The sequence below is a fragment of the Palaemon carinicauda genome, chromosome 22, assembly GCF_036898095.1.
Source record: "Palaemon carinicauda isolate YSFRI2023 chromosome 22, ASM3689809v2, whole genome shotgun sequence".
Taxonomy (NCBI): domain Eukaryota; kingdom Metazoa; phylum Arthropoda; class Malacostraca; order Decapoda; family Palaemonidae; genus Palaemon; species Palaemon carinicauda.
Genome location: NC_090746.1, coordinates 72,756,374 through 72,775,068, shown reverse-complemented (window position 1 = coordinate 72,775,068; position 18,695 = coordinate 72,756,374). Strand labels below are relative to the sequence as shown.

General features: G+C 45.8%; 1 protein-coding gene and 1 pseudogene across 1 annotated transcript in view; both read left to right on the top strand.

The window, feature by feature from the left end:
• The window catches only part of oaf (out at first), a 28,193-nt gene extending 9,768 nt beyond the window's left edge, over positions 1 to 18,425 (top strand). The window contains exons 3-6 of the mRNA XM_068346391.1: positions 525 to 659; positions 971 to 1,157; positions 16,804 to 16,922; positions 18,167 to 18,425. Of these exons, the coding sequence (XP_068202492.1) occupies positions 525 to 659; positions 971 to 1,157; positions 16,804 to 16,922; positions 18,167 to 18,325 (600 nt within the window). The 3' untranslated portion in view covers positions 18,326 to 18,425. The remainder of the gene's footprint in view (positions 1 to 524; positions 660 to 970; positions 1,158 to 16,803; positions 16,923 to 18,166) is intronic.
• Positions 11,161 to 11,279, top strand: LOC137616816 (5S ribosomal RNA; annotated as a pseudogene).
• Positions 18,426 to 18,695: the final 270 nt, after the last annotated feature.

Below are 18,695 nucleotides of genomic sequence, written 5' to 3'. Positions count from 1 at the left end.
TTTATAATTAAAATATCATTTTTCTTTCTGTTTTTATATTCTATGTAAAAGTAACATTCTAATGCATCATTCTTACTATGTCGTTTCCTACATGTAGCAAATATGAAAGCAGTATTGTTACATTGTAAGATATTAGATAAAAATGGGGTCTATTGACAGCTTTCATGTATGACTTACACCATCATGCAGCTTTGGTGTACTGTATTTATGATTTAAGTATTCGTGATCTGGCATACAAACAGTATCAGTTAATCAGCATTTTAATACTTTGTCAACTGATAACAATATTGTTTATTTACTCATGAAACATGATGTTCTAGGTTACATTAATTGTGACAATTCCTTGGCAGTTTTATTTGCATGTCAGAAGTTTTATTTTAGGGTGCCTTCCCTATATTTCTCACTATTCTAAATTCATAAAGATAAAGATGTCATCATTGGTGTGCCTCCTCACATTATGTAGTTTTTTATATAGCATAAATTTTATTAACTGTTCATGCATTTTTTTTTTTTTTTTTTTTCAGGAACTTCAGATCTTCAAAGTCATTGTCTTGGGGGAAGAAGAATTAGGACAGTCTCAGTATCAGGTCATGTGTTTTATAATGAGGTTCTTCAAGAGCAATTTTATTTCTTCTGATGCCATGTCAAAGTTGCGACAGGTACGTTTCTGAAGTACTGTACCTGTATTTCTTCTCATGTTCATATTTGGACAAGAAACTATTCTTTATGCATTGTAAGCCTCACACAGCTGTAATAGGAGTAAGCACAACATCTATATACTATAGGGGTGTGTGTGTTAGCTTTTTAAAGGAATACATTTACTATAAGCCATTTGATATGTTATCCATCATATTTAGTTGAGACTGAATATGGCATACCTTTCCTTTTTGTTTTCATTTAAGTTGGAGAGAGTGGAAGATCTTACTATTTTTAACTGTGTGTATTCATGTATTGTATACTTCCTTTCCAGAAAAATCCAGGAACTGTAAGATCTCCAGAGGAGGATCGGAGAACAGAAGAAGTTGAACTAGATGTGAGTGTTGACATTTCTGCTTCAAGTATCCTCTCTCCACATATTCCTCGTATGTGTGCATTAGCACCTTCATCCACATATGCATCAGATCAAGACATTAAGCTCTGGGCTACTCAGAGAAGAGGTAAATATCATTCTAGTAGGTATATGAGGAATAGGCTGATTTATAGGAAAGTATTTTTATCAGAAGGCTGACGTCTGCAACATGAAATTTTGTAACCATTATTAATGTGGTTAGTATTTGTTTGTGGTTAGCAAGGTCCTACTTGAATGGATTGGGAAGAAAAATGTCTATGATTGGTGTAAGATTTTGAAAAGGTTTCAGATCCACAAATTATTAAGAACAGATAAAAAAATTAATTTACATACATATATCAAGGCATATCCCACAATTTTTTTGGGTAGCCGACATCAAACAAATGAAACAAAAAAGGGGACCTCTCCTCTTTACGTTCCTCCCAGTCTGACAAGGGACTCGACTGAGTTCGGCTGGTACTGCTAGGGTGCCTGCCTCAGCCCACCCTCCCCTGTTATCCACCACAGATGAAGCTTCATAACGCTAAATCCCCTACTGCTTTTACCTCCGCAGTCAACCAAGGCACCGGAGGAAGCAGCAGGGCCTACCGGAACTGCGTCACAATCGCTCGCCACTCATTCCTATTTCTAGCACACTCTCTTGCCTCTCTCACATCTATCCTCCTATCACCCAGAGCTTCCTTCACTCCATCCATCCACCTAAACCTTGGCCTTCCTCTTGTACTTCTCCCATCAACTCTTGCATTCATCACCTTCTTTAGCAGACAGCCATTTTCCATTCTCTCAACTTGGCCAAACCACCTCAACACATTCATATCCACTCTAGCTGCTAACTCATTTCTTACACCCGTTTTCACCCTCACTACTTCTGTCACTAATCGGCCAAGCTTCTCTTCTGCATCCGCAACCAGTACAGTATCATCCGCAAACAACAACTGATTTACCTCCCATTCATGGTCATTCTTGTCTACCAGTTTCAATCCTCATCCCAGCACTCGAGCATTCACCTCTCTCACCACTCCATCAACATATAAGTTAAGCAACCCCGGCGACATCACACATCCCTGTCTCGGCCCCAATCTCACCGGAAACCAATCGCCTACTTCATTTCCTATTTTAACACATGCTTTACTACCTTTGTAGAAACTTTTCACTGCTTGCAACAACCTTCCACCAACTCCATATAACCTCATCACATTCCACATTGCTTCCCTATCAACTCTATCATACGCTTTCTCCAGATCCATAAACGCAACATACATCTCCTTACCTTTTGCTAAATATTTCTCGCATATCTGCCTAACTGTAAAAATCTGATTTATACAACCCCTACCTCTTCTAAAATCACCCTGTACTTCTAAGATTGCATTCTCTGTTTTATCCTTAATCCTAGTAATCAGTACTCTACCATACACTTTCCCAACTACACTCAACAAACTAATACCCCTTGAATTACAACACTCATGCACATCTCCCTTACCCTTATATAGTGGTACAATACACGTACAAACCCAATCTACTGGTACCACTGACAACACAAAACACATTTGTTCCGTAACCGAAATACAAACCACGCTATTTACATTGGGTTTACCTTTTAGCATAGCTAAAATGGCGAGCCATTAGAATTTTAACGAGGGTGTATTACCCCCGCGCTAGTTAGCGGGGGGGAGGGGTGTGGAGTGGTAGCTAGCTACCCCTCCCCCCCTCACACACCGGTGAATTGCTTCACTTTCACTTTTGGCTCGGACATGGACAGACGTCTCTGTCTTTGTCCTCGCTTGGCAGCCATTGTTTGTTTTGTCTTTACTTAATCACATACTTTTCTTTTACTCAATATATATGTAAACATTTTCTCATGTTTATGTATATATTTGAGTAGAGAAATCAGTAAGTTTCCTTTTCAGAGTTTGTGCTTGTGTGTGTAGTGTACGATATCTCCATGGAGCCCTCGGCAGTTAGGCCACCATGGTGTAATTTCATGGGTCGCGATCGAGTTTGACTTCGGTCTTTCTCTCTCTCTCTCTTGAGGTCGTTCACCCTTTTACTACTTTACTTTTACTACGCCTTTGTAGCTTCCTTCCCGTGTGGGGGGTTTGCTACACCGTACGTTTTGTCTCAATTAGTTTATGAATCTAATTGTATTTGTTGATTTTTCAGCTTTGTAGAACGATTCCTTTCGGGGTCTTCGTTCTTTCTTTAGTGTTCATTCATTTTTAAATTACATAATTACATAGTTACATAATTATAATTGTTATAATTCTGTGTTGGTTAAAGCTCTTCTTTCCTTGAGTGTAAGTTGTTGTGAGGGCACGTGCCTGTTGTGTAATTCTTGTGTTTCTTTCCCTCGGGATTCCTCTTCGGAGCCTTCCTGGGGGAATGAATGTTAACTAATGATTTTTGTTTTATTTTTCACAGTTACCGATCTAGTTCGTTTCTGTAATGTGACAACGGAGTGAGCTGTCTTGTTGAGGCCTGGGGATTCGGCTGTTGCTGTCTCCCCTATAGATCTTCGTCAGGGGCGTGTCTCCTTCTCCTGGAAGTATTCCCGTGACGATTGACAGCTCTCCAGTTCATTTTAGAACACTCAGGAGGCTCGCCTCCTTGGGTGGGTAACTTTCCTTCCGAGGGAAGTTTTTCCTGTCCAGGCTTGAGTTCTTCCCCTTTTGGGGGGTTCTTCTCTTGCCTTTTTTGTTGTGCGACTATGCTCTTGGTGCTGAGCGGTCGCACCTGCAGTTACGCTCAAGGGGCTGGGCAACTGCAGGAGCCCCTCTTCGGAGGATTGCTCCTTTTAGGTCACTGCTGACCCGTCTCTTCTACGAAGTGTTTCTCTTTCGTTCGCGAGAGAGTACACTCATAGAGACTCCTCTTCGGAGGACTCTTCTGCTGTTGTTGCTGTTGGCCGCCTTCACCGTAAGGCTCACCGTCCGCTACGTCGTAAGGGCCTCCCATCTCCCTATAAGGGTGCTAAGAGGCGCCTTTTTGAATCTCCGTTTGCAGCCTACAACTCCTTCTTCTTGATCTTCCGCCCCTGGTGCAGATGGACAGCAGTCTGACCTCGTCTTCCGACGGGCATCGGTCTTCCCGACGAACAACGGTCTTCCGACGGACTTCAGTCTCCCGACGGACAGACAACGGTCTTCCGACGGACTTCAGCTCCCGACGGACAACTATCCTTTCGGGGCAAAAGGTTGCCTCCCACGGGGGTTCTTCCCTTGCGTGCAGGGTTCCCCTGCGCGCCCTTCTGCAGTGTTCTCTCCTGCTCAGTGTTAGCGCACAGGCGCTCTCCTGCTCATCAGCGCTTTCCTGATCGCTAGTGCTCTTCTGTTCGTCAGCGCTCTCCTGATGATCATCTCTGCTGTTCCTGTTGGTTCCTGTTACGCGCCCTGTGCGCCCACGTTCGCCCTCGCGATCTAGAACTTCGGTTCAGGTCTTGGACAAGGACTCTTCTTCTACGCACAGGCTTCCACGCGTTGCCTTCTGCTCGCCAGCGATCACCAGCTCGCCAGCGACCACAGACCCGTCAACGTTCGCCTGCTCGTCAGCGATCTCCTACGCGTTAACGATCGCCATCGATCTGCCACGCGTGTCAGTTTCCCTGGACACCATCAGTAGCGATCTAGCGCTCTCCTGCTGTGGACCACGATCTCCGGTAGCTGAGTCTTGCCGTAGATCTTCCTCCTGCTCGCCAGCGCTCACCTTTACTTCGGTCTTGCTGTGCGCCAGCTTTCTTCAATCGCCAGCGCACATCTGCGCGCCCTTTTCTGCCACTCACCAATGGGCGCCAACGGTTTTTTCTGACCGTCTAGGATCGCCTGTTTAACAGCTTGCTTCAGCGCTCACCTTCCTGATGCACCTGCGCGCCTTCTGTTAGCGCGCACTAGTCTCTTACGCGTTAGCGATCGCTTACGCGCCCGCGCGATTCTTCGCCTGCGCGCTAGCGTTTTGTTAACGCACCACCGCTCTCCAACGCTCCATCGCTTGCCGACGCGCCATCGCTTGCCAACGCGCCTTCACTCGCCTGCGGGCCATCGCTCGCCAGAACGCGCCATCGCTCGTCAACGTGCCATCGGTCTCCCGACCGCCTGCGCTCGCCCGCGCGCCCACATGCCTGCGCGTCCACACGCCCACGTGCCCGCGCGACCGCACGCCCACGTGCCCGTGCGCCTACGCTCATGGGCGACCGCGCACATGCGCTCCAAATGTTCGCCCGCGCGCGAACCAACGGTATTCCATCGCGCGGACCAACGGTGTTCCGTCGCGCGGACTGACGGTGTTCCGTCGCGCGGACTGACGGTGTTCCGTTGCACGGACCGACGGTGTTCCGTTGCGCGGACCGACGGTGTTTTGTCACGCGAACCGACGGTGTTCCGTCGCGCGAACCGACGGTGTTCCGTCGCGCGAACCTACGGTGTTCCATCGCGCGAACGTCGGCTTGATTCCTGCAGTATCCATTGCTCTCCTACGGGTCATCGCTCGCCGACCACCAGCTCTCGCCCTTCCTACCACGCTCGCCCTCCTTCTGCGCTCCTTCGCGCACTTTCGTTTGCATTCCTGCGTGCCCGCGCATGGGCGCTTCCACGTTCGGCAACGCGCAATCCATTGATTTAACATCGCGCGAGCGCCAGGGCGATTGCGACCACGATTCCCGTTGGGGTTTCGCAGCATGACCAGTCTGGCGAGTCTTCTGGAGCGTATTTCCAGAACACGGTCTCACCCCGTAAACGCAGAGCATGGCACATGCAAGAGCAGGAAGAATCTTCAGGGAGGTCTGAGCAACATGCTTCTTTCCAGAACCTGGGTTAGCTTTTCCCCCGTCATTCCCTGGAGGGGTTATTCCGGGGAGCTTTCCGTTCGAGATTTCTCCATCGGCCAAGGGGGGACTGGTTTACCCCTTCCTCTTCTCCATCTCGTGAAAGGGGCTTACCAGGTCCTTTCCCTCCTCGGTTGCGACCCGAGGTTTTGTTCAAGGAAGCTACAGGAAGTTCATGGGTACTTTCCTCCTCTCGGGCTCAAGCACCTGGGCGGTTCGTCGCCAAGTTTCGAACTTGCGGGCAAGCTTGATGTTGGACCATCTGGACGCAATGACCGAGGGCTTCCTCTCGGGTGTCTCATCCGTGGATGTCGACAAACTCAGACACCCTTCCATCCATGGAAAGAGCTTGTTTGTGCCCAAGGACAGAGACATAGACAGCGGTTGTACGGGGAAGTCGACTTCCGTTTTCACTTTCCCGAGGCCCTTTCTTCCAGACCCTGCAGGCCTCCAGCGCCTCTTTCTTTCAGCCTCGTCGGCCTAAGTTATCGGACCGGCTACGGCAACTAAGACAAGGTGTCCAATAGCAGTCCCCTCCTGTCAGGAACAGGTAGCACGGGAGGCTCTCCCGGGGGGGCATAATCCTAGAGGGAGCGGCAGAGTTCACGAACTCTAGGATTGGCAACCCCCCCTTGCAGGTCTCACGCTGGGAAGATGCCTAAGGTTACTCATCCGGATAACAGCTCCCGAGGCCGATTCCTGCACAATCTCCGTGATCAGCCAAGGATATCACACCTGCCGTCTCTGTCAGCGAATTCAGTGTCACTGAACCTCTATGCCATGAGGTCGGCAAGAGTTTTGCCCGTTTGGGCAGAATGATCCATGCCTTAGGAGGAGGTCCTCCATAGGATCGTCGACGGCTTCACCCCTCCGGCTTCTTCAGTCGATCCTTTCTCGTAGGAAAGCATCTGAGACGGGTATTCCGTAGTCGTCCTCTCAGCTCTGATCAAGTTTGTCGAACAAACTTCATCTAGCGTGGAACAGCAGAATCGATCAGACTGGTAACGAGGCGACAGGACTCCTTAGGCCCTGGATCGGAAGGACGGGTACTTTCAGTTTCCATTCCATCCATCTTCCAGGAAGCTCTTGGAATTCAGCCTAGACTACAGGTGTTCCTGCTTAAGATGCGGTGTGGCGATCCCACCGTGGCATCGCAGGTTTTTCCCCAGAGAACTCTCCCTGCTTTCCTCATGGTCGCTCAGGAGTGGGCTTCCGCCTCCTTCGCCTTTTGGAGGTCTGGTCAACTCCTTTAGGCTCGGGTTCGACCTTCTTCAACGCCGGGACAAGCTTCCGGATCCTTATCATGAGTGAGGAATCATGGTACAGTGAACCCTCGTTTATCGCGGTAGATAGGTTCCAGACGCGGGCGCGATAGGTGAAAATCCGCGAAGTAGTGACAGCATATTTACCTATTTATTTAACATGTATATTCGGACTTTTAAAACCTTCCCTTGTACGTAGTACTGTTAACAAACCACCCTTTAATGTACAGAACACTTAATGCATGTACTACAGCACCCTAAACTAAAACAGGCACAAATATTAAATGCGATTTTATATCATGTGTTTCCTAAACACCTAAAAAGCACGATAAAAAATGGCAACCAATGTTTTGTTTACGTTCATCTCTGATCATAATGAAGAAACAAACTCATTTAGTGTACACATATATGTACGTATGGTTAGTTTTTGCATCGATTATATTGATTATACAGTACTGTATGTTGATTTTTTTATTACCAATGTTTTAGTTTACGTATTTTTCTTAGGACTTCCAAATGAAATCTTTTTCTTTATGACGCCGCCTGAAACGACGGCGTGTACGCTCAGTAAACAACCACGCTCAGAACAAACAAGGCATTTAACACGCATGATGATAGTGATAAATAATGATACAGTACATACAGTATTTACAGTAAAAGCATTTACAAAATATGTTACCTTACAAATATAAATTATACAGTACTTGTACGTAGCAAAGCAGGAAAACAATTTGAGAGAGAGAGAGAGAGAGAGAGAGAGAGAGAGAGAGAGAGAGAGAGAGAGAGAGAGAGAGAGAGAGAGATTGTTTTACGTACGTAAATGTAAATTTTAAACAAAAAAAATATGATAGGTTACAACATGTAGACTTTTAAAACCTTCCCTTTAACTTAATGCATACAGTACGTACATTACTAAACTATAAAACAGGTTAAAGTAAAAAATAAAGATTGTTACTGTACTCACCACGAAAGAAGTTCAAGAAAAACTTGAATGACGATGGCGATGAATTTGCTGCACAGTAGAAATGATGATGATGAAGCTGATGATGTGTTCTACTGTGCAGTCAATGATAGTATTTTACGTCTCTTCAGACGGAGGTGTCTTTTCCTGGGACACCTCTTCAACTTCTTCAATTTCTTCCGAAGGCGTACTAGCAGGAGGAACTGGCTCTTTTTTGCGAGGCTGAAAAAACATTGTGATCGGAAGTTGTTGCCGCTGCTTCTTTTTTCGATCCAAGAGCATCCTGTAGGGAGTCGTGATGTCATCAACCTTGTTGCAGAATTGCATCGAGCGAACCATATCCTCGTCCCACTCTTGCAACATTTCTTTCGCCTCCTTCATATGGTTGCAGAACTTGGCGAGCCGTTCTAATGTTAAGCCCGTTTCTTCGACATTTTCTTGGGTCTCTTCCTGGGTACCCTCACTCTCTTCCTCACTTGCCGATTTCGTCAGGTCTTCGAGGTCTGCGTCAGTTAGGGGCTGGGAATGGCAGTCCAACAACTCGTCGACGTCTTCAGTTGTCATGTCGCCAAACCCGTCACCCCCAATTATGGCAGCCAACTGCACAGATTTCCGTATTGCAGAGTGTTGGATTTCCGACGGAGTAAATCCCTTGTCGTCGTAAACAATATCGGGCCACAGCTTCTTCCAGCTCGCATTTACGGTTGCAGGTTTCATCTCTTGAAGTGCCTTTTGAATATTCTGCAGGCACATGGCTATGGTGTACTGCCGCCAGTACGCCTTCAAGTTGAAGTCTTCATCCTCGTCATCTTGGGCAGCATCCACACACGCAACGAGGTCCGCCAAGGTATTCTTCGTGTAGAGGGCCTTGAACGCCCTGATAACCCCCTGGTCCATTGGTTGAATTAATGACGTGGTGTTGGGTGGCAGGAACTCAACCTGAACGCCCTCACGCGACAGGTCAGTTGCGTGTCCACCAGCGTTATCCATAAGGAGAAGGATCTTGAATGGCAAGCCCTTCTCTAAGAGATATTCATGGACTTGCGGGATGAAACACTGGTGGAACCAGTTGGAGGTCAGCATCTTCGTAATCCATGCTTTTTGATTATGCATCCAGTACACGGGAAGGAGATTCTTATTTTTGTTTTTCAAAGCGCGAGGATTTTTCGACTTATAAATAAGCCCCGGCTTTAACAAAAATCCAGCAGCATTGCCACACATCACGAGGGTAACGCGATCCTTGAATGCCTTAAAGCCAGAGGCTTTGGCTTCCTCTTTGAACAGGAAAGTTCGCGACGGCATTCTCTTCCAAAACAAGCCGGTTTCATCCATATTAAAGACTTGTTCCGGCTTGTATCCACCTTCAGCGATAATGTTCTTGAAAGTCTGGTTCACGTAAGTTTCAGCAGCGGCAGTGTCAGCGGAAGCAGACTCCCCATGCAGGGAAACGCTTTTCAGGGCGAAGCGTTTCTGAAACTTCGCGAACCATCCTTTGCTTGCGGAAAAACGTTTCTGAGGCTGGGAATCAGTGGATGTCCCTGGTTGAGGATCATCTGCATCATCATCATCTTCAGCATGGTTGCCGTCGTCCTCTTTAGGTTCCTTTGCAGCAAAATTCTCATACAAGCTCAAAGCCTTTGTTTGGATGGTGTTCGTATCCAACGCTATGTTCTTCTTCCGGCAGTCGGCAATCCACACAGCTAAAGCACCTTCCATGCGTACGATCGTTTTATTACGCGTTGTAACGACTCGCTTCGCTGATCTGCTAAAGGTGATTGCAGCAGTCTTTCTAATGTTCGCCTCGTCCTTCTTGATGTAGCGAACGGTGGATTCGTTGATGCCAAAATGGCGGCCGGCGGCCGCGTAACTTCTACCATCTTTTAACATGTCGAGAAGCGTAACCTTCTCAGCTATCGTCATCATTCTTCGGTGGCGTTTAGGCTCACTACCAGCCTTACTAGAAGCAGAACGCTTGGGAGCCATTGTAACAGAAAGTTCAACAAAAAGTTCAACTTAAAACAGTCGCACACAGCACAGATTAAACTTCACAAAGTTAAGAACGTCTACTCAGCAATACGCGGAAAGAGAAAGTGAACGATGCAGCCCCGCGAGAACTTTGATGCTGCGGGTAGAAGATGCGGGCAAAACACCAATCACAGGCTAGATAACAAAACTTGAGTTTTGATTCGTCATCTATCAGCGCTTGAACCAATCACAACCCGTCTTATACAGTACTATGGTGCGTTGGTTACTCATAGAAGATGTCCCGCGCACACTGAACGTACGTAGATTAAGTACAATACCGTAATAATAATAAATAATGATAATAATACTGTACAGTAATAATAATAATAATAATGATTAATAATAATAACAATAATAATTTTATTAACAACAACAACAATAATAATAATAATAACAATAATAATAAAAATTTACGTACGTACGCTATTTTACGCCTCTCTCTCTCTCTCTCTCTCTCTCTCTCTCTCTCTCTCTCTCTCTCTCTCTCTCTCGTACGCTTACAGTACTTATTCGAAATGTGATTTTTGCAACAAAGAATATTATTGGATGCAGTACTGTACTACGTACGTATACATACAAAAGATTCATGGAAAAGAAGCACATCCATTACAGTACACACCATTCTAATATGGTATGACTGCATCTGATTTGCGTTTCATGTTCGATTTAATTTTACTACGTACTGAATTATCGTATGATCACATTCTCTTTTCGTGTTTTATTTCTTTCTGTGCTGAATTATATATCATATGTAATGCAATGAACAATCAGTAAGAGCAGATATTACTAATTACAGTATTAATGGAATTACAGGTAACAAAATATCGTATTTGGTTATCTTCAGATTTCGCGGTATTTTCGAATTTTCCGGAAAATCCGCGATATGTATATATATATGGGTTATGGGAAAACCCCGCGAAGTGGTGAATCCGCGATTGTCGAACCGCGAAGTAGCGAGGGTTCACTGTAATTTGCTAGGAGCCTTCTCTGCTTCTGCCTCAACATCTGGAGTATCTAGCCATGATATTGAGTCAACGGCCTTATCACGTTGGAAACCCCGCTTCTCGTCCGTCCAGCGAGGTTAAGCAACGTCGGGTCTGGTCGGTAGTTGGATGGGTGACCGCCTGGGGTCGCCAGATGCTGTTGCCGCCTTCTCCAAGCCTTCCCTTCAGTTGACTGTGGCAAGGCTGAGGAGAGTCGCAGTACCTGTTCTCAGTCAAGCAGAGCTTTCAGCCCTACCTTGGAACGTTTCCTAGGTCTCTTTTCTTCATTGACCCGTCTAAAGTTCCGAACGGTCGCCTCAGGATAAGTTCCCTGTGGGGCGGCCCAAGTTCCGGTGGTTTCAAAGCAACGATTAACCGGACTTTCTGGCCCCTATGGGACCAGAGGAGCGATTAGACCTGCAATGGGTGTTCTCGTCCTTTCCCCACATTTCTGATGCTGTTCTCGGACTCGTCAAAGGAAAGGGGGGGGGGGGTCATGTTCCGGTTCAGGCCTATGGTCAGGACCTGAAGGATACCTCTCCATCATTCAGGCAGGCTTAGGGGCCGTAGTCTGGCCCCTCTACAGATCCTACAGCTCCTGCCGAGTCGTTCCGTCCGCGACGACTTCATGGTACTGGCGTGTTCCAACCAGCAAGGGACGCATTTTCATACCTTCGCATCTTGCAGTAGAGATACTGAGATGATTTGAGATCTTCTCAATACCACTTTCGGCTCGCTCATTCCGGGCAGAGGAATGTTCTCTCCGACTATCTGAGCAGAGCCTCGTAGATAGAGTGTACCTGGGGGACCTGATCGCGACAGCTTGGAACCTCGAGCTTCCGCTGTTCTTCCCCCCAGTCTCAGACCCCAAGACTCTTTGGCAAGATGCATTCCGGTGATGGTGGAACAACATCGACGCCTGCGTCTTCCCTCCTTTGTTGTCTGTTGAGAATGGGTCTCAACAAGACCAGGTTGTCTGTCAACCTTTCAATGGCCCTGAGAGCTCCACTGGGACTATACGCAGAACGGTTTCCGGACCCTCTGCTTCCCCTGACGGAACTCCCGGGAGAGCTTCTCCCACGACACAGGCTACTCAAACAACCACACTGCAACCTCTTTCACGAGCCGGGGCGTCGCTTCGGCTTCATGCCTGGAGACACTACGCCTCCTCCTCAAGAAGAGACAACCCGCTACAGTCGCGGGGCGGAGGTCGCGTCATCTACGATAGTCATCCACAGGGGTCTTCCAGGCGAAGTGGAGAGTCTTCTGTGGTTGGTGTCGTGGGAGATATACCTCTTCCCTTGAGGCCTCTTCTCCAGCAATAACTAACTTATTGCTTTTCGGCGGGAGGAAACTCCTTTCCGCTCTCGGCAATGAAGCCTGTCGCTCAGCCTTTCCCTGACCTTCAGGCTGAAAGGAATAACTTTTTCCTTCCCGCTGGACCTTTCCTCGCTCATGCGAAGCTGCGAACGTCCCTGCCCTAGTCGGAGTGAGACCTCCAACATGGAGCATGGCTCGGACTTTTTAGTCCCTTAAGAGATCTTCTCAAGACCCTTTACGTCAGGCCTCTAATCGTATTCCGTCTTGGGGCTCCTGCTCACTCTGGCCGCGGCCAGTGTGTAAGCAATCTTCTTGATCTCGTACGACTCCGCCCTATCTAAGGAATGGGGGAAGGCAACATTCAGGTTTGCTCCTGAGTTGTTGGCTAGACTCAGAATCTTGGGGTCCCGGTCCTTCGGTCCAATTCCTTCAAGATTTCGAGTCACCATTCTTTATCAAATGCCCCAAAACCTTCTCCGTCTTTCCAGTAAAGGAATCGAGGGGTTATCTTTGGGAACAGCTGCAGTTTGTCCTCGTGTGCAGCCGTGTTGGGAGCACAAGAAGGACACGGAGGAGAGTCACCAGTATACCTCTTCAGCTCGGACTCAAGGACATTCATCTCGACCTGAATCCAGACCCTCCCCCGTTACGTCGCCCTACAGCACGATGTCGGATACATTGCAACGTCCCACGCCTTCGAGTAATACTACTCTGTGACGCAGGTGCTACAAGCTGGAGTCTGGAAGCGTCTAATGACCTTCGCAGCCCGCTTCCTGCAGGACGTGACCCACAGGAGTATCGATACGTTTCTATCGCTCTGTGGTGGCTACACAACAGCTGGTCTAACCTCAGGCGCCTTTTTGGACAGGTAGCAGAAGGTTGAGGGCATTTTTATCAGGTTTTAGTCTGCATGAACGAAAGAAGTATGTCTGGCCCTTACTTCTTTCTTCATCTTCCCCTCTACTGGGAAGCAGCATCCTGGTCTCTGCATAGCTGACCTCAAACCTCTGCAGGTAAACCATGCTTCCTTGTGTTCCGAGTATTGAGTCAATACTGTCGCGTCCCCCATACCCTGACGAGGTGGTATTGGGAACGTCCTAACCCAGCGTTCCTTCTGGAACTCCAGGTCAACTGCCTAGGACGGGTCACACTTCTTCCTTCACACACAAGCTTATGTAGGCCACACGGTTCCTTGCGGAGCAAGGAACTTGTGAGGTGCAGGGACTCCTTTTCTCGAGTGCGACTCACTCGGATTCTGAGTTCCCGGGTAAAGCCAAAACCAGTATGGCTGGGGGACTTTCCACCCTTCCTAAGGGGTAAGTCACCCAAAGTAAATAGCGTGGTTTGTATTTCGGTTACGGAACAAATGACAAATTCGAAGATATGTATTTTTCCTAACCATACAAACCTTAGCTATTTACATATATTTGCCTGCCAGCCCTGTCCCCCAAGACAAGTCCTACCTCTGAGTGAAAGTGAAGCAATTCACCAGTGTGTAAGGGGGGAAGGGGTAGGTAGCTACCACTCCCCTACCCCCCCCCCCCCCGCTAACTAGCGCGGGGGTAATACACCCTCGTTAAAATTCTAATGGCTCGCCATTTCAGCTACGCTAAAAGGTAAACCCAATGTAAATAGCTAAGGTTTGTATGGTTAGGAAAAATACAAATTATCTTCGAATTTGTCATATTAAACAAACTCACCAACCATTCAAGTACAGTCACACCCCCTTCCTTCAACACCTCAGCTCTCACACCATCCATACCAGATGCTTTTCCTACTCTCGTTTCATCTAGTGCTCTCCTCACCTCCTCTCTTGTAATCTCTCTCTCATTCTCATCTCCCATCACCGGCACCTCAACACCTGCCACAGCAATTATATCTGCCTCCCTGTTATCCTCAACATTCAGTAAACTTTCAAAATATTCCGCCCTCCTTTTCCTCGCCTCCTCTCCTTTTAACAACCTTCCATTTCCATCTTTCACTGTCTCTTCAATTTTTGAACCAGTCTTACTTACTCTCTTCACTTCTTTCCAAAACTTTACCTTATTCTCTTCATATGAATGACCCAATCCCTGACCCCATCTCAGGTCAGCTGCCCTCTTTGCCTCACTTACTTAACGTAAAATGATAAAAGTTTGGTTTAGGTACTTGTTAATTAGCATGAAAACCTGGGATAAAGTCCTAAAAGATGACAAATACACTTGTTCAGTTAATGTCTGACCATGCCATTTCCTTGACATTCCTTTTTATTGGTTTTTAATATTATCTGAAGGTAAGACTTTTCTGACAATGAGAATTGGCTTCTGTGAAAATTTTGGTAGCTATGCTTCCAGTAATATCTTCAATTAGTACTAAATTAATTTTCTTTTTCAAAAACTCAAACATTGTTTTATATTTATTCTCCTACATTTAACCAGCTTAAAAAAAGAAGCAATATGAATGCCAGGTGAGTATTGAAATAAGTAATTGTTCCGTCACTAATACAAACCAACGCTATTTATAGGGGATATTACTTTGGGGAAAATGAAAGACAAGCCACAAGACTTTTAGCGACGGTTAACCATCCACCTGCTAGGTAGCTGGAGGGTTAGGGGTATTTTGCTACCCTTTCTCTCATGCACCTGGGCTGAGTAACCACTTTTGCTTTGGTACGGTGAACTGATGTTGCCGCTTTCCTTCTCCCTTTTTGACTTACCATTGATGACTTAGTTGTTTTTGAGCTTTTTCAAATAAGCCTGATTGTGCTTTCTTCTTGACCATCCTAATGCGGACTTGTCCAGGACCTGAGGCCGCTCCTGCGGGACTTTCATGTCCTCTGTTGATAGGGACCCGCATTTCTTGCGTCCGTCTTTCCGAGGGGGGCGTTGTGTTCAGGCCAGCACCTCCCTTGAATGCAGGGATTGATCTGCCTCCCAGTGGGAGAGGTATCAGTGCCAGCGAAAGAAGTCCAAGAGAGATTATTTCCCTTCAGAATCTTCCTTGAAGTCGAAGAAGCCTAGGACTTCTTCTTTGTCTCCTGATCTCCTCCCCAAGCTCCTGCTAGATCGATATCTCCCCTGGGGAACAATTGAGTTTGGTACAGTATGATCCCGGAGTGTCGTTTACCCTGACTGCCGAAGGATCCTGCCCCTCTTATTTGTCGGCTGCTGTTGCTGAAGACTGTGCTCCCCCCATGCTGAGCCGACTCTTCCGTTGGGGTTGGAGCAAAGTCTGAGGCAGATCTCTCCTGTGAGTGGGCATCTCTCGCATCCTAGAGTGAGGTGTCCCCCCCCCACCCCAAGAACTTCCAGTCATTGTCATGCATCTCCTCGACGCTCTAGTTCTCGTTCTCCTCCTCCTGTCAGGAGATGGTTCTTCAGTTCCTCTAGAGTCTAGTGATCTTCTCTCTCCCCTGCTAGACGTTTGCCTCTGGAGTCACATCATTCATATGCTGCTCGTCACCCCAAGATTGTCATTTTTCTTCTAGAGATCGTCACTCGTCACCTTGTGGCTATCGCTCCTCGCCTCCTCCCTTGCCATCACAAGATCGTTACCGACAGTCTTGCCATCAACCTACACGTTCTCGTCCCTCACCTGCTTTGACTCACCATTTGCCAGTCACCTATCACTCTCCAACTGCTCGTCACTCGCCAGCTGTTAGTAGTTTCCCAGCTGTTCATCGTTCGCAAGCTGCTCGTCGTTCGCCAGTTCACAGGTGTTCACCCTCATCTGCATCCCCATACCCCTAGTGAGGGGGATTGGGTAATGTCTATGGTACCCTTGGAAGATTCCTACGATTCGAAGAACTCTTACCTAGACAGTCACATTGTTAGTATCACTGGCACACAGCTTGCATAAGCCGCTGGCCGCACCTAGCAAGGTTTTAGTGAGGTGTAGGATTTCTACTAGTGTGCGGAGCACGTACTGGGGTACCCCGGGTTAATGCCAAGAAGCCAGTTGGCATGGACTTCCACCCTCTTAAGTGGTAAGTCATCCCCTATAAATAGCGTTGGTTTGTATTAGTGACAGAACAAATGACAAATTTGCGAGTAATTTGTACTTTTTCCTAACGATACAAACTTGTAGCACCTATCCCCCTAGAAGTCCAACCTCCAAGCAAAAGTGGTTACTCAGCCCAGGTGTGTTGAGTGAGCGGTGTAGCAAACTACCCTCCCCCCGTTAACTAGCGGGTGGATGGTTAACCCTCGCTAAAAGTCTCCTGGCTCGTCTGAAGCTGAAAGTAATATCCCCTATAAATAGCTATAGGTTTGTATTGTTAGAAAAAATACAAATTACTTCCATATTTGTCATTTTTATGTTCAAAATTATCTTTTTTTTTCTTTCTTTTTTTCCTATGATATAAGTTGTAGAAAGTATTTTTCTGTTTACAGAACTGGATGGAGATTGGTCCCTGGTTAGTGATGCTACACATCACTTGCCAACAAGAGGAGTAGCTCGTTGTGGTGATGGAGGTCATGATCTTGCTAATCCTTGTGCATGTCACTACCAGGTAAGATTGTTTTTTTAACTTTGTTGCATTTTTCTGTGGGAAAATCTTACATAATATGGGAGGGAAAAAAACCCAAATTTGTATACTTACCTGGAGCAGTATTGCATTTTTGAGCCATTTCATCTCAAGAAATCAGTTTTAATCAACCTCATTACTTGTATGGTCAAGATTTGTGAAAGTTGCCTCAAGCATTGGTTAACTAGTGATAAATGTTGAGTTTCTAAATATTATGGAAAGGTTTCAAGGCCTATTTGAAGAGGCCTTTAAACTTTAAGTTGTAATGCTAAGGAAACATCATTCATGTCTATGTGTTGAAAGTATAAAAAGAATAATCTAGTATGAAAGTTATTGTTGTTTAATCATATCTACCCATCTAAATTTTAAAACTAACACAATCTTACCAATTCCTCCAAGCTACTGTTTATTTCTCTTAGTCACATGCTTCTCTATAATGTTCATTTTAAAAATAAAATTCCTAGTTTTGGCAATCACCTAATAGTGAGTTCTGAAGACCAATAATGAAACATAAGACCATAAGCTGAAGGATGTTTATATAAAAAGCAAAGAAAATATAGTTTTCAGATTTTGTTAAACTACGACACAATACATGTACAGTACTGTACCCCATTTTGGAAGCACATGACAACATTAAGTGTTTCAAGTCTGTTGTTACTTTAGGACGTTGTGGATCACAGCCATATTATAAGGTAAAGGATGTATAAAGGATTATGTATTGGCAGAGATATGGTGTTTAGATGCTGCACAAAGGACTAAGGTCTCACTAAAGATTGCAATGTTGAAACTTGGGATGGGACAGTTGGTCAGAAAACTAATAGATATGGAAGTAGTAGTATTTGGATGAAGACCTAGATCTAATAGAAGCTCAGGTAAAAAGAGTACAAGGCAGTAGAAATGGGAGAGAGCTTATTTTACGTCTTAGGGTTGAAATTAGATGATGATGAATGAGGATTTTTTTCCTTGCATTTTGAAGGAAACAAACTAGATCCAGCATCAATGACTTTAGCAGTTATGATGCCAGATAGACTTTAATAAATCTATCAATTGATCAAACAAATTAAGCTACTTAAGGTTAATGTAAAGATTGTAAATCATGGCAACATCAAGTATGGTTTCATACTGGGCCTCAAGTAGCTAGCTTTTAGCTTTCATAGGACTCTTACCTATAAGAACCATTATTTTTCCATGTTGCATACCCCACCTAAAAGGATTTTTTCATTCTCTAGGTGTGCATACCATGGTATCCATGCGGCCTCAAGTACTGTAAGGGCCGAGACAACTCTGGGAAAGCCGTATCGTATAGATGCGGTATACGCACTTGCCGGAAATGTCGTAACTTTAGTTACTTTGTGCCCCAGAGGCATCTTTGCCTGTGGGACGACTAAGGAGTAGTTATTTAATCTCAGTAGTGCCATATCTTGTCTCAAAATACTTTCTAATATCGTGTATGCATGAATTTTACATTTATTAAAATAAATCTTTTTATGGTTTATTATTATCCTTCCTGTTTTTTTTATGGGAAAGTAGATATTACTGTAAATATTCTAGTAAATTACTTTTGAGTTTAGTTAGAAGATTAACCCTTTTACCCCCAGGCTATTTGGAAATTTCCAACTCAACCCCCAGAGGGTTAGTTTTTTCCGAGCACATTTTGCAGTAAATTTTTTTTAAATTGCTCTAACAGCCTTAATTTTTGTCATAGAGAGGTCAGGTTGGTCTCATTCTCTTGGAAAATGCCTGAATTTTCTCAAAAAT